The sequence below is a fragment of the Drepanopeziza brunnea genome, assembly GCF_022702325.1.
Source record: "Drepanopeziza brunnea f. sp. 'multigermtubi' strain 214-2 chromosome Unknown ctg3, whole genome shotgun sequence".
Lineage (NCBI taxonomy): Eukaryota > Fungi > Ascomycota > Leotiomycetes > Helotiales > Drepanopezizaceae > Drepanopeziza > Drepanopeziza brunnea.
Window position 1 is genome coordinate 1397222 of NW_027094066.1, and position 16415 is coordinate 1413636.

Here is a 16415-nt window from a genome sequence, read left to right on the forward strand (position 1 = left end):
TTCCTACTTACAGTATATACCCAACTACCACGACAGACGACTACAAACAGCATGGTAATTCATTGAGCTCACATAACCGCGGTCAACCACCCAATCAGTTGACTCGGTGTGATTCGGTTAGCCGTGTGCGTGGTAACGGATGAGGTGACGGCGCCGGCGGGGAGGGGGGGGGGGGGGGTCGGGTTGCATTCCACCCGGACCCTGGGTTCCCTGAAATGGGGTCTTTCATCTGGCCTAGCCAGACACCGTTGACCTTCCCTCAGTATTTTTGCTATTTTCCTTATAAAGAAATAACTAATTTTGGGGGGGCGGAGAGGAGGAGGGGTCGTAATTCATTTCTTTTCTTCCGCGCGTCGGAGCGCGTTTTTGCCCGCTCGCTTAGCGGCGAAAAGATTTTCCGAGTCAACAAATACTCCTGGAGCTCGGCTGAATGAATGGCGAGTGAGTGGTGGAATCGTATTTCACGCGCACGAAATTTCAAACGAAAGAAAGATGGAGGATTTATCGAGAAGAGGGGGAGCGAATGTGTTTTTAACTTACTTACCTACCATGCAAGTGCTCGCTCGAGAGCTGTAACAACAATACAACACAAACCTCGCGAGCTTTATATGTGTTTCGTCAATAGAGCAGATCTGAAGAGGTAGGTGTAGAATTTTATTTAAAACAGTATGAGGATATTAGGGACGACTAGCGATGGAGTTTATTTGACTGCTGCGCAGTTCGTAAATTCAGCAGGTATGAAAATCCATCTACAATTCCGTTCCCCCACCCCGAAAAGTCACAGTATCGTAAATTTCGAGAAGACTTTGTCAAGAAACAAAATATTCATTACTAGCGCGCCGTGATAGAGCTGGATTCCTCGCATTGCGAGAAGTGTCCGCAGTTTTTTTTTTTTTTTTTTTTTTTTTTTTTTTTTTTTCAAAGGGATCTTGCCGAGATGCTTTACTTATTGCAGTCATTCAAGAATCGAGGAAAGCCAACCTTGAGCCCGTCCTCGGAGTATGTTTCCAGCAGATATCGGGCAGCCTGGTCGCCATCTACGGCATCATTTATGAACGCCTCGGCCAGAGGGAGGGTGGGATGGACTAGATCCGCGTTCCGAGAAATCTGCAGAGCGCGAATCCTTTCGGTGTTTCGCTTTCCATGACCGTAACCATGAAGATGTGGGATATGTGTGGTGTGGTGTCCGCAGTGTGGTGGAGAGAAAGGTAACCTCTGACAATTCAGGGAGTAGGGAATAGGTTTCACCAAGCGCCCTTGTACGTATGCAAGAAATGAAAGATGGATTGGCCTGTTAACAATACAGGAATAACCACTAGACTAGTGCGCCACATGACATGTGTATGGTATGTATAATATAAAGATATATGGCAGACCACGGACTGGGTGAATAGCAAGCAGCACTATTGATTAGCCCTTTGTCGTCGCCCTCCGATGTAGATCGGGTATTGCAAGCTGTGCCAGCGAATCGATCGGCGTCTTTGCTTACAGGAGCGGCTTTCGACTGCGTCACTTGCACGAAGGATGTTCTTGTAGAGCTTCAGAACAATCGCTTGGTAACTTTGCAGAAGGATGTCGGTAAGTTTCGCCTCCTTCACTTCGGCCCGCTCAGTGGATATGGAATAATGAATTAATTGAAGATACGCTCGAGAGAATGGCCTTTGAGGCAGGGACCCTTAAAGAGTCTGAGGTTGAACTAAGTGCTGTAGCAACCGTTGTGGCCTAAATCGCTCTGAGCCGCAAACAACAAGTCAACTTGGCGTCTGCTTCTGCATCTGAGATCCTGAGTAGCGGAGTGGACTTTATGTTCTGGTTACTACTTTCAGGCCGTCACACTTTGCGCCGATCTCATGGTGGCCTGGGAATGAATTCATCATCTTGAAATTTCCACTGACCTTGAATATGGCTTGACTCTTACTTACCTTCTGATTCGTGCTCCAAATTTTAAACTTACGTCTGGTAGTGTATTCGAAAAGGGTATTGAAACATAAGGTTCCGACGTCGTTCATTCCCAAATAGCTTATTCGCTTACTAAATAGTCTTTTCGCTTAGTTCATGGCACAGGTCTCCACAATTTATGTTCTAACCCGTGCCAATCACCACACAGAATTATATAAGAGGCTACGATCCTCTACTTATACGAGGTGCTTCTTACGAACCTCCAGCTCTCTCTTGCGGCAGAGAAAGTTTGTGGAGCCGAAATGGAATCATCGATATGTGGCGTCTTTTCGAAGAGATTTCCTTTATCGGCGATTCCGAACCTCCTTCTCTCCTTTTCGACTACTACGCCGGTTACGATCTATACTTGACGGGCATACCGACTGAAAAGACTAAGAAGATTTGCGATAGAGGAGGAGCGGGTGTAAGAAAGGAAGGGCGGCAAGGGCCCAGTTCGATCGGGGTCGGGTTTGGCTTCCAGTTGCCAGCCGCCGCACTTATTGGTGGCGTGGCGGCCGGCCGGGGCGGCGGTGGAGGAGGAGGCGACGAAGATCTCCCAGTGCTGATGATTCTTGGTTAGGAGAAGCAGTGTCAAAGTGAATAGTGGCTGGGATTGGGAGGGAGTTGAGTCACAAATGTTCCTGGGACACCTCGGGGTTCTAGGGTCATGTAGACCGTCTTGTTCTCGAGCTCAAGGGAAATCATTCGCAAGGTAAAGAAAGCCGTAATTTCTGGAACTGTGTGTCAGTCGATAGGGCAAGATTAAATAGAGGTCGAGAATAACAGTAACTTCGAGCAGGCAGGCAGCCATACTGCAGCCTGCCATAGTCGTGTGCATCACACTGTGGAAATACGTATGACTTCAGATCTCACCCGGTATCACATTTGAGATTAAAAAAAACTCCGGCTAGAATGACCAAATAATTGGTGTTGAATGAATTAGGTATACCATTGCGCCGCCGTAAAACTCATGCTGTGTTCCATCTCTCGACGGGGGCCCTATTTCGCGATATTGTAAGTCGTAGCCACCTCGCAGTCGAAGCACCCAAGCCTGCTCGCCTGATCTCAAGACGAAATCACATATGGACTCAGATACTCAAGCCTCATAAACATCCCAACGTGCTCAATGCCTTCTTCATCCCACTCACCCATTCCTTCGTCCAGCTTGAAACCCCACCTCTCCCACGTCTTCTGGACCTGCTTCTGAGCGTGCACACACAGCAGACCCCTCCAAACCGGAATTTCCCCGTTCATCTCCGTCGTGACTTTATCCAATCCTGACACCGTGATTCTGGGATTGAAGAGCGTGGGGTTTTGCTGTGCCCAAGCCATCGCAGCGCCGACTAACATCTTAGCAATTCCCGACCTCCTAAACTCCTTTAGCACCGCCAGCCGTCCGAGCTTGAGATATGGTTCTCTGCCATCGTGGTATGTAGTGGCTCGATCGGCGATGTATGGAGGTGGCTCTATAGATGCCGGGTTTGCGCCGGCGTCGACAGCATCGGAGTACTTGGAGCCAGGCTCGGGGTGGGCAGGGTGAGGGAAGGGGACGAGACGGACGGTGCCGATGGGGGTCGAGCGTGTGACGGACTTTTTGCGGGAGACAATTCTACCTGAGCTGTCTTTGATTTCGGGCTCGGTGACCGTGTTCACGGAGGCGTAGATGACCCTAGGTACAGTGTTAGTGGGTGTATGTGAGGACAAGGAATAATCCTTACCAGTGGCAGGATCGGTGGTCATCTGCATCGAATTCGTTTTCCAAGGGGATCTTTTGCTCTTCCACGAAGACTTGCTCGCGAACTTCCATGGCGTCAATGAAGGTTCGTGGGATCACGCTGGACTGTTCGGATGAGGAAAGCTTGCGGTTGTAGCCACTCAGGTCAGAGGGCCCGAGGAAGGTGATGAAGGGAGTGCCCATGCTGGCTGACGATGTCCGGCAGATTTTCAAATGCTTGAGTTATGGTCGGTGTGGTGCTGAAGTTTGCTAAGGGGAAAGCTCTGAGAGGTTTCTCACCTGGCGGTCGTTACTTTACTTTTATACTTTGAGTTGTCTGAAAGACACCTTGGAAAGAAAGAAAGATGTTTGCTTGGAGCTTTGACAGTCAAACGACTATAGATGTGGGAGTATCCTGGTTAATATGGTAGTAAGAAGCGGAAGGCGCGCCTGTCAGTTTATCTCGGACGAGTCTGTCAGTGTTGTAGCAATAAAGGGTGGCATAGTATATATGTTGATATGTTGATATATATATGTATATTTGAGTTCTTGATCTCCAGCCTGCGAAGTGATGCATAGCACATGGTAGCATAACATTGCATAGATGGCTGGTTCGATCCGTGGCAGATGACAGGACAGGATAGGGCAGGACTGGATTGGATTGTTTGGTCTGAAGATGAGATGTCGATCTTTGGTTTTTAACGGGATGAAAGGGACTTGGAGTGGCGGAGAGAAGCACAAAACCATAAACACCCCGCGACCGATCTGCAGGACCCACTCTACCTCGTGACCGACCGAACGACTGACCCACCGACCGACTGACCGACCGACCGAGTCCGGCTTTCTGCCCGTAAAGTAATTCCGGTCTCCGGCCTCCGGCCTCTGATCGATAAATAATTAATCCGTACTGATATCTGCCCGAACTATCTCCAAAGCGCAAAGTGTCCTTTATGGCTGGGACAACTCAAGGATAGATATCATACTTCCATCACCCAATTCGATTCCATCCTATTTGATTCCCTTCTGCTGTCGTTGCTGCTACTTTTCAGTACCCTTGATTGAAAGTTGTGGACAGATTCAATAACTGCATGGGCGTTTGAAGTGCCCTCCCTATTAACTTTCCCCCTTTATCTCCTCTCCTGGCAGCTCTATTAGACAGGCCTCGTTCTTTAACAACCACCCAGCATGGTTTCGTTGCGCTTTGCCCCAGACAAGATGCGCTCTTCGCCTTCTCTTTCCCTACTATGCCTCTTCTATCTCTTCAGCTCCACCGCACTGGCTGCGTCGGCAGTCTTGGGCGTGGATCTGGGCACCGAGTACATCAAAGCCGCGCTTGTGAAGCCCGGGATCCCTCTCGACATTGTCCTTACTAAAGATTCGCGCCGGAAGGAGACATCAGCGGTGGCATTCAAGCCTGCGAAGAACATCAAGAGCGGAGACTTCCCCGAAAGAGTTTATGGATCCGACGCGGTAGCCCTGTCTGCGAGATTCCCTGGAGATGTGTACCCGAACCTCAAGAGGCTGCTAGGACTTGGCGCAGACAATTCCGTGGTCAAGGACTATTCGTTGAGACACCCTGCGTTGAAGTTAGAGAAGGACAAGACGAGAGGGACCGCCGCATTTCGAAGCGGTGCATTCGCCGCAGATGAGGAGCCATGGGCTGTGGAGGAAATCTTGGCCATGGAGCTCCAGAGCATACAGAAGAACGCCGAAGCTCTCGCAGGAAAGGGGAGCACTGTGAAGGATTTGGTTATTACGGTTCCACCATTCTACTCGGCCGAAGAGAAGCGGGCTGTGATTTTGGCAGCTGACTTGGCTGGACTCCGAGTGTTGGAATTGGTAAGTGACGGATTGGCTGTGGGGGTGAACTATGCGACATCTCGAACTTTTAAGTCTATCAACGAGGGCGCGAAGCCGGAATACCACATGGTTTTTGACATGGGAGCCGGATCGACCAAGGCTACTATCTTGAAGTTCCAGGGTCGGACAGTGAAGGACGTTGGAAAGTTCAACAAGACCATTCAGGAGGTTCAGGTCATGGGCAGCGGATGGGATAGGACTCTTGGTGGCGACGAACTCAATGCTGTCATTGTGGATGACATGATCTCCAAGTTTGTGGCATCCCCGGCAGCCAAGAGTGTTGCCCCAACTGTCGAGGCAGTCCAAGGACATGGCCGCGCAGCAGCGAAGCTCTGGAAGGAGGCTGAGAGATTGAGACAGATTCTCAGCGCCAACCAGAACACGCAATCTGGATTTGAAGGTCTCTACGAGGACATTGACTTTCGCTACAAGATCACCCGCGAGGAATTTGAGAAGATGACCGCTTCCCATGCAGCACGTGTCCACACCGTTATCCGGAAGGCTTTGGAAATGGCACTACTTGAGATTGACGACATCGATTCGATCATTCTCCACGGGGGAGCGATCCGCACCCCGTTCGTCCAGAAAGAGCTGGAGAAGTTTGTTGGAAACTCAGACAAAATCCGGACTAACGTCAACTCAGATGAAGCTGCCGTTTTCGGTGCCGGATTCAGAGGTGCCGGGTTGAGCCCATCTTTCAGAGTCAAAGAGATCAGAGCTTCCGAGGGAGCTGCATACGCAGCCGGTGTGAAGTGGATTAACATCCACGAGAAGCCCCAACACCAGAGACTTTGGCAGCCAACTTCACTCCTGGGGGCTGTCAAGCAATACACCTTCCAGAACCAATACGACCCATTCGAGTTGAAATTCTACCAACATGTTGGTTCCGTCGAGAATGTCTCACCAGGATCTGCCGAAAAAGAGGTTCTCACTCTGACCACATCAAACCTTACGGAGTCTGTAACTTATCTGAAAGAGAAATTCGCCTGTACCGATGGCGACATTCTAATCAAGCTCAGCACCCGTCTTTCTCCTTCTAACGGAGAAATCGAGATTCTCAAGTTCTACCTGGACTGCGAGATCGAGAATGCGGTCGAGGAGAAGGAGAGCATGGTTGACAGCGTGAAGGGTCTCTTTGGCTTCGGCAAGAAGGACCAAGTACCATTGTCCGACGAGGAAGCTGCTGAAGCCAAAAGCTCCAGCTCAACCGAAAGTCTCACTGCTTCTAGCAGCTCTTCGTCTCCATCCTCTCCCTCGCCATCGCCATCTCCATCTGTCAAGCCAAAGCCTACCAAGCGCTTCGAGATCGTCCCATTAGCATACACTACCACCATCGGCGGTCTCCCCCAACTTCCAGCCGCAGAACTCACCCGCATGAAAGAGCGCCTCGCCTCTTTCGCCGACTCAGACCGCTCTCGTCGTCTCCGCGAAGAATCCCTCAATCAACTTGAAGGCTTCACCTACAAAGTGCGCGACCTCCTAGAAGAAGAAGAATTCATCACCGCGTCCACCGCCACTGAGCGCGAATCCCTCGAGGCAACAGCCAAAGCAGCAAGCGAGTGGATTTACTCTGGCGGTGCAGAAGCCAGCCGTGACGAACTGAAAGCTAGGCTCAATGAAATGAAAGACATTGTCAAGCCGATTGAAATTAGGAAATCTGAAGCCTCGAGCCGTCCTCTTGCTCTCAAGAGCCTTCAAGACGCTTTAAATCAGACCCAGACAATGATCGCGGGTATCACCGAGCAAATTGCCAACGACACCAAAGCGCACGAAGCGTTCAGCGCGTCGAAATCCGCCGCTGCGGCTGCGGAACCGACGCCCTCGCCCATCGCTGATGAGCTGGAGGACGAAGATGCTTCATCTACTTCCCCGGGGCCTGCCAGGGAAGAGACCTTGGCGCCGCCTGTGTACGTAGAAGCAGATCTTGTCAAGCCGAAGGAACTATACAGCGAGATCTCCACCTGGCTCGCCGAGAAGCTTCCAGCGCAGGAAGCCCTCTCCGCTGCCGACGACCCTGTGCTCCTCTCCAAGGACCTCGAGGCCAAGGCGAAGCAATTGACGGATATTCACGTTGCGCTTATCATGAAGAGCATGAAGCAGCCCTACAAATCTTCCCGCCCTAACTCTTCCAAGCCCAAGGCCCAAAAGCCAAAGACGAAGCCGCCGAAGTCGAAGAAGAGCAGCTCGACGGCGAGCGCGGAGAAGAGCGAGAAGAAGAGTGGGGAGCAGCCGCCGGTCATACAGCGGAATCCCGACGGCAGCTTGAACTTCAACATTGGCGAAGATGGGAAGATGCCGAGTCAGGAGGAGATTATGGCGTTCGTCAAGGCTCAGGAGGACAGGGATGCTGCTGAGCTGGCGGGCAAGGCGGAGGCGAAGGTAGAGGAGAAGGCCGAGGAGATTAAACATAGTGAGCTGTGAGATATTGTAACTTGTAGATGAAGGCAGCAATTGAAAAATAAAGAGTAAATAAGAAGATTATCTTGACGCGGCAGTTGTGGGGAGGGGAGTTTTCTTGTAGTGTGTAGGGGGGTTTTTTTTTTTTTTTTTTTTTTTATTCTTGAGCGGGGGCTGGCTGGCTTGTGCAAACAATGAGTGGATATCAAAATGGTCATGATACCGCGTTCTTTGTTTCCCCGGTTTTTTTTCTCCCTCCTTTCCTCCTTTCCTTCCATCCAATTTCTTCTCTTCGTGGTGAGTTCTTCTAGGATCTGGGATCTGAGATCTTCTCGTTCTTGTTCTTGTTCGTCTTTAACGGAACGCAACTGAAAGCTGGCGCGCTTTACTATTCCGTTTTTTATGGCGTTGTGCTGTATTGTGTTGTGTTTTGCTTTGTTGCATTGCGTTACCCGAGTGAGTGAGTGACCGAGTACAGAAGGGACCTTTAGCTATATATGGAGATGCATATGCATGCAGATGCAGATGTAGCGAGCCGAGGCGTAATTTCCACTCTTTTTTTTTTCTTTCCGAAGGGATCTGGGGTTAGGGGAATAAGGAAGAGGGGGGGATAAGCGAGTTTCTTTATCTGGCCAGTTTGTTGTTGATTTACAGCCACGTTCACAGTCAGTCAGTCAGTCAGTCAGTCAGTCAATCAGCTTATTACCCGCACATATATAGGCATACACATACATCCTGCTGAATACATACATATACACACATGTATATACACATATACATAAGTAACATGCTGCTAACGGCCAGTCTGGTCTAGACTGCCTATCATAGCCTAGTCTGATTTAGTCTAACCCCACTCTCCCAAGAAGGTATGTATTCCAGAACCTTATAAAGAATCAATATGATTTGGGTGATTTGTGTGATTTGAGTGATCTGAGTGATCTGAGTGAGAGGGCGCCCCCTTTTTTCCTTCGGGACTTTGACTCGAATCGGAATCGGAACCGGGATCGGGAGGTAAGGCTGAGAAAAGATGAGACGAGATGCGATGAGATGAGATGAGATGGTAGTGTGGTGGTACGGATGAATTGAAATTAAATGAATGGAATGGATGGATGGACGAACAGATAGACGGAGGAAAGAAGGAAAGTGTATGGGTGGGTGGGCGGTTGGTTTATTGATTGATTGGTAAGCGGGGAGAGGTTGATTTGATAATTTTGATTTGTTTTATTTTGTCTTTTTTTTGGGACTTTGAGACTTTGGAAAAGATACAGAAATAATTAAGTGTGAGAGGGCTTTTGAGTCGTTCGAGGGGTCAAGACATGTTGTGTTCAATGTGTTGCGCTGTCGCTGTGGTATGATGATGAATGCCTCGTGGGAGGGACTTCGCGTGCGTTGGTATGCGGGTGTTAGTTGTGTGACCGGAGGTCGCTTGCTGGGCTGCATGTAGGCATGCATATATGCGAGGGAAGAGGAGGAGGAGGAGGAGGAGGAGGAGGAGGAGGGGAGCCGACAAGAACGACATAGGTAATAAGGTAAGTAGTATAGCGCTTGGCGCTCGCATCTTTACCCGACGACAGTTAGACGACGTGACCAGCTACCAAAAGACGGTTGAGATTACGGTGTCGGAATCGAAACCGAAGTCTCGACTCTCGACTCTCGACTCGCTATCCCGATTTTCAATCCTAGTCGGGTTCGGACCCGAGATGACTTAAGCTTCAGTAGGACCATGACCGAAACGAAGCAAAAGAAAAAGCAAGCAAAACGATAGTTCGGGAGTCCTCCGCGGAGTGTAACCGATCGTGTTAATACTAGCATTTCCCCTTCATGTTTCTAGAGAGAATGGAAGCGAAGATGAAATGATTGACAGACAGATGGGAGGCCTCGTGGCTAGCGGTCTTCAAGCTCGCTTCCAGCATTCGTCGTCCTTTCCTCCGTAAACAGTGCACTAGCACCATTCTCTCTCTCTCAAGCGAGAAATAGATCACTTTGAAAAAACACCATTATTGCACCAACACAGTATGACCGTGTATGTAATTTCCATCCTGCAGATTCTGTTTGATAAAGTATCGCCAGAAGGCTGGGTGGCGCTCTCGCGTTCATTCGCTCATTCGCCTATTCGTTTATTCGTTCCCTCATGACTTTCCAAGCAACAAGGGCCCACGATTCGTCAACAACAATAACAACAAACTACTGACCAGCATCTATCCATCTATCTGACAGGCAGGTCTATTTTCAGCTGCAGCTTAACGATTCCAAATGCCCAATACCTTCATCCTGCTTCCCCTCTCTCCGCGTTCCTTTGTCGTTGCACTGCACGACGCTGGTGCTCAGCACTTGTTGACTGTCGTTCATGATCATCCATGGGGCTGTATTAGAGATGGCGGCCGCGAGTGCGGTAATCTAATCCGCGCAGCAGCAGCAGCAACTTCACCCATACATACCCTAGCTATTATCATTTGTCTTCTTTCATTTATAGATATTGCCTTTCCTGATTTCGGAGGCTCGTTTTCCTTGCGGTACTTGTGAAGCTTCTCCCTATATATATATACACACATACGGTGGATCGATCTGCTACAACTTGACTCGGTCTTATAATCTTGTTGTTGTTATTTACTGTTCATTCCCTTTTGCTTTTGCTTTGGTCTCTGTCATCAAGTTCTACCGACCGACAATGCTCGCAGAGATGGATGAATCGGCATCACACCGAGACACTCGACCTCGAGGCTGCTCTCTGTACCAGAGCATGCAAATCGGTCGCGCGATCACCACATCCTCGCGCTCGACCTCGAATACAGACGAGCTCTTTAAGGACCTACCAACAGCTGTCGAGACTGCGCAGCTGCCCCTGCCTCCTTTCTCCAAAACCCACAAGAGCAACAACAACAGCCAGCACTCACTGCCCTATTCGCGCCGCTTCTCAGACTCGCAGGAGCTCTTGCCGGGTCAGAGCCGGAAGAGCCTGTATCATTATTCGAGCACGACGAAATTCGTCTTTGATAAACCGGTCACAGAGAGGAGGTCTGCGGGAGGTTTGAAAGCTCTAATGCTCGGGAATGGGAGGGAGAAAGATCCGGACTGGGGTGGCGTGCCGCAAACGTTGACGAGGGGGCTGAAGGATGGGTTTCGGGACTTGATGGTTGATGTCCTGGGCGTGGTGGCTACGTTCCCGTTCTTCGTGTTGGGGGGCGTGTTGGCGTACCAAAATGGTGAGGAGCTGGAGCCGAGCAAAAGACACGTTCTGGAGCAGTGTATCATGGGGGTAAGTCTTTCTCTCAGATATATATCGAGCCGGGTTGGGGCAAATGGCTGACGATGGCAGGCTGCTACGCTGTTCCCGCTTGTGTTTTCGGTTATAGTGGGAAGGACGATGATCAAGTTCGCGAGTTGGAGGCTAGAGAAGGGCGCTGAGCTTGGTCTGCTTGAGCGCTTGGTTGGAAGTCGGACAGTGGGAGGCACTATCATCACGCAGCTCAGACTACGCAGCATCTCGATAGTTGGTCTCGGATTGATACTGGTGTGGCTGTTGTCACCACTGGGCAGTCAGTCGGTTCTCCGGATTCTCTCGACATCAACAAAACCCATCGTCTCGACCGACTTCCAGATATCCTATCTGAACTTACGGCAAGCTAGTCAAGCGAGCACACCTGCTTTCAACGAGTGGTTCTCGAGCTTCGCTGCCATGTTCACCTCCGCTATGCTAGCTCCGCATGCTGCGAAGAACAGCACGATGGATCCTTGGGGAAACGTCCGGATACCTCTCTTCTCAAGTCTTCCGCGTAATTCTTCAGACACCAACGGCTGGAGGCAAGTATCTAACAATATCACGCCCGTATACACATCATTGTTTGGCATCCCAGTATCGGGCCTTCCTCTCGGCAACTCAACCTTCACTATCGAGTCCTCCTATACAGAGCTCACATGTTCAAACAGAACGTCCACGCTCGTTCGCGGTGCGGACTTCTTCATAGACCCGGGTCTCATCTCTGCCACAGGACCATTCTACTCCTTTCAGATCGTATCCGACACGACGACCTGGGTCATGGGTTACGCTGGGGACGATGTCACTTCCCTTCTTCCAAATGCCACAGTACAAAGCCTGGATAGCCTTCCCTCAGACACAACACTACAGACCTTCAGCCCCGGTTTCCTCCTCTACCAGGACTTCACGGGCACCGCGAATGTGACCTCTCTCTACTGCATTCCTTCGCAAGCTTACGTCGAATCCATCGTTATATGCAGCAAATCCTCCCTCACCACATCCGCCACCTGCGCCGTGACCGCGCAGCGGAACTCCGTCCTGGCGCATATGCCTACTGCACTAACGCCATTCTCCCTGAACGCGACGTGGCTCGCCATCACCGCGCTGCTCCCATTCACCACGCCAAGCGGGAACAACATCGACCTGATCCAGAACTACCTCGTCAACCCGAACTCAAACCCGTACATCGAATCCACGCCCATCGTCTCCGCATCATCCCTCGCCAACGACAACAAAAACAACACAAGCGAAAGCCGCTTCCTAAACCAAGTCACCCTCCCGGAATTCAGCCACCGCCTTACTCAAATCCTCAACACCTTTCTCCAAGGCACCCTACCCAGCTCACCCTCCTACCTCAAAGGCGACCAGCAGCTCTCTCCTTTAGCCTCAGAATCGCCATCAGCATCAGCGTCAGCATCAAAATCACCACCAGCCACACCTCCACCCGCATCACTATCCGCCCAGCTCTCAAACGCACCAGCAACACTCACCGTCCCCAGCACGCACACCACCACCTCCCTCCAGCCGACCCTCACGACTTCCTACACCTGGCTTGCCCTTTACCTCCTCTCCACGCTCGCCACCCTCCTCTGCGCCCTCGCCGCAGCCCTCATCCGCCGGCAGTGCCGCGCCCGCGACTCCCTACCCTACGTCTCGTCGCTCTGCCGCGAGGTCCTGCAGCCCGGGGGCGGCGGCGCCGCCCTGGACGGCCTGGAGCGCAGCCGGCGCTGCCAGGGCCAGCGCGTCCGCCTGGGGGATCTGGGCCAGGTGCCGGGCCGCGGCGTCGAGGTTGGCACCGGGGTCAGGCTTCCGGTCGGGAGGCTGGGGATTGGGCCGTGTGATGGGAGGGTGGGAGGGTTGGTAAGGGGGAAGCTGTATCTGTAAGGGGAGCCTGGGGAGGGAGGCGTGTGAGTGAGTGATTGATTCATTGTTAGTATTGTGGAGGGGAAGAGCTCCGACATATACCTAACGTCGAATCAAGAGGTATATGAGTATTTCATCATGATAGAATCGTAGGTGAAAAGGAGGGGGAAAGAAGGACGTCCGAAGACACTCGATTGTGTCCTGCATGTATGTATGTGTGTTGTATTGATGGTGGATCAGGGAGGAACCAACTACTCGTCTATATAGGCGTATGCACGTGACCTGACCACGTGCCTAGCAGAGCAAGAGCATGCGATGCACCCACGTAACAAAGGTGCCTAGTGACAGTACTATATAACAGTGGGACTTGACGTCGCCACTTTTGGGGCCCTTCCCTAAAGTGGGCGAAAAAATTATGTCCCGCTTCAACGCCAAAAACCGCGGGGAACGTAGACACTTATATTGCTTATAACATTGCTTACAACATTGCAATAATATATATATATATATATATTTAATAATGTTATTCATTCTCAATTAAGCTACGAAAATTTTATTTTACTGCGTGTCCTTTGAATTGAGTCAAGAGATGCTACAGATCGAATCGACGGCGAATCTTTTTGTTTTTTTTATTTATCTTCTTCAAGCTTTCTTTTAAGCCCTTTCTATTTAATAAGTATTATTTTTATTTTTCTTGTAATCTTCGTCGTCGTCATTGATTTGAATGCAAGCTAATAGGTTTTATTTAATTCGAAAGCCTTTTTCTTTTGCAAATATTTAAAAGTCGATTAAGTACGAAGCGTCCGCGAACTTAGCAAGATCTTTTTCTCGAACTTTTTTTGATAAAGCAAAGCAAAGCAAAGCAAAGCAAAGCAAAGTGAAGTAAATTAAAGCAAAGCAAAGTAAAGCAAAGCAAGTTAAAGCAAAGCAAAGCAAAGCAAAGCAAAGCAAAGCAAAGCAAAGCAAAGCAAAGCAAAGCAAAGCAGCGCAAAAGAAAAAGTAAAATAATTAAGTAAATTAAAATAAATAAATAATAAAAAGTATTTAAAAAAGGAAAAGCAAATACGTAAGTAAATAAATAAGTAAATACGTACGTATTTGTATATTATTCTGAACTTATAAGAGATTAAAGTCTTAAGAATTAAAGAAAAAAAAAAAAAAAAAAAAGCGAAAAATCGAAGAATAAAATCTATAATAAGCTTAGCTATTTAAATCTCTTATATATATATATATATATATATATTTAAAAGAAATAGAAAAGAAGAAAAAAAAGAAGAAAAAAAAGGAAAAAAGAAAAAGAAAGAAGAAAAAAAGGACAGAAAAAAAGAATTTTTTCTTCTTTTTTAATTAAGATTAAAACTAACGCTAGAGAGATTTTAACTTATTTTTTTGAGAATATTATATTAGATTATCAACGTTTTTCGTCGTTTTTTACGCTGAAGCTTGAAGCGGGACATAATTTTTTCGCCCACTTTAGGGAAGGGCCCCAAAAGTGGAGACGTCAAGTCCCACTATTACATGGACAAAACAAATACAGACCCTCAACTCCACCACAGTATCTATCATTGCTATCTCGCAGCGGGACTTTGTGGCGCTGGGATTAGAGAAGGGGAAGACGGAAAAGTTGTTGCTGTTACGCTATTATTACGCTGTTTTGATTTATGGATTGGTGGCCGGTTTTATTCAGCGAAGCGAGTGTGCCTTTATTCCTTTCGTTCTATGTATATATTTTGTGTGTATATGTATGTATGTGCGATTGATGGCTACTAGTCAATCCAATTCAATTTGTGATTTTACATTAAGCGTTTTATGGATCATGGCTAAGTCAGTAAACTATTAAAAATGCGGCCACTGCGCTGATTGGGTGCTTTCGTCTCAGCTTAGGCTACGAATTGTTGTTATTGTTGTATTTATTGTTGTTGTATTTATTAACGTCTAGCGGAATCGTCGGCTCACTTAGTTGGGCCTCCTTATATCCTGTCAGTTTTAGTCGGCGTAAGCGACTGCGAATCGGAAGCGAATACGGATTTTTTAAATTTATTAGAAATTCTTTTATAGTATAGCAATTATTTTTATTATAACTAAGAAATCTTATAGAAACAATTGATTCTACGAATATACTTTCTTCCGAAATATCTAAAATCGTATGATCCGATGAAACATCTAACTATCGATTATTATTTTTATCAGAATTTGACTCGTCTTTTACCTTACGCAACGAATCGTTTAAATCTTTCATATTATTAAAATTGAAGCTATCGCTATCGATATTAATACTAGGAAAAGGAAAAATATCTTGTTCTAAAGAGGGGTCTTTAAAAGTATCGGTTGTAATTATTAAATTATCGTTACCGAGAAAAGATTTAGGTTGAGAAAGAGTTGGTCGAGGAATACTTTTTTTACGAGGCCGCAAAAATTAACGCTTAAAAGGCTGCTGCAACTATTAAATCTTTTTCGAATCGAGAATTAAAATAAGTATTACATCGTCGTCTTTAATAATTAAGCTTGCAGCGTTTTCGTATAATCCTTTTACGCTCGCGCTCAGCTTTGCGTAAATCGACCCCTTTACGATACTTAACAACTCTTTCTTTTGTTTAAATCTTATCGACGATTCGTTATTATTTTGCAGCAGATTCATGATTATTTTTTTTTAGCTTGCTGCTTAGCAGCAAGCTTTTCATCGATTTAAAGTATCAAACCATCGGTATATAAATACGTTTTCGGCTGATAGTTAATTAAATACAATTGAATTATGCGATTGTAAATTAAAAAGTAATATTGTAAGTTGTATGTTGTATACAAAGCTAGTAGTAAAATAGAAAATCCGCATTCGCTTCCGATCCGCAATCGCTTACGCCGACTAAGACTGAAAGGCTGTAAGGAGGCCTACTTAAGCGAGCCGACGATTAGCATGCGATCCTCGTCCTGGGACCTCCCAAGGCTTACGGAGACGTGCAATGCGGGGGGTTTATTTATATACAGCCTACCGAATCGATCTTCCCAGCGCCAAACTCTTGAATGGCAATGATCTTCTCTTGAATCGACCTAAAATCATTCTACAATACTCCAGAAAGAATGCAATTCAAATTGAAAAGAGTATTGAAAGGAGTAGGCAATCCCTTCCCTTACGGGCGGGATGGATAGATAGTACTACCCCCATGAATACATGTCAGACCCAGTTTAGGCCTATAAATCATAGAACGGTGGTTTCTGAATGGCTCAAAGCCTTGTCAACTCCATTATACAGACTAAAAACTGACCTAAATATGCTTTTCAAGGCTGGACTCCTATAAGTTGATTGGTTTAAGCCCTGGTAAGATCCTTTGCGAAATTATTTATACTTTCGACATGTATTCATGGGGGGGGGATAGTCCGGGGAAAAAAAAA

The 16415-nt window shown here is 47.9% G+C and overlaps 3 protein-coding genes across 3 annotated transcripts; 2 read left to right on the forward strand and 1 right to left on the reverse strand.

The window, feature by feature from the left end:
- Window positions 1-3003: 3003 nt before the first annotated feature.
- On the reverse strand, window positions 3004-3856 carry L3040_002570 (uncharacterized protein; the record flags this gene model as incomplete). Its single annotated transcript, XM_007290614.1, has 2 exons — window positions 3004-3607; window positions 3657-3856. 2 exons carry the CDS (start codon window positions 3854-3856, stop codon window positions 3004-3006), a joined length of 804 nt encoding a protein of 267 aa, XP_007290676.1.
- Window positions 3857-4867: 1011 nt separating this feature from the next.
- On the forward strand, window positions 4868-7933 carry L3040_002571 (uncharacterized protein; the record flags this gene model as incomplete). Its single annotated transcript, XM_007290613.1, has 1 exon — window positions 4868-7933. The coding sequence occupies one exon, from the start codon at window positions 4868-4870 to the stop codon at window positions 7931-7933; it is 3066 nt and encodes a 1021-aa protein (XP_007290675.1).
- A 2656-nt stretch (window positions 7934-10589) lies between these two features.
- Window positions 10590-13049, forward strand: L3040_002572 (uncharacterized protein; the record flags this gene model as incomplete). The annotated part of the gene is made up of 2 exons (XM_007290612.2): window positions 10590-11165; window positions 11226-13049. The coding sequence occupies 2 exons, from the start codon at window positions 10590-10592 to the stop codon at window positions 13047-13049; spliced, it is 2400 nt and encodes a 799-aa protein (XP_007290674.2).
- Window positions 13050-16415: the final 3366 nt, after the last annotated feature.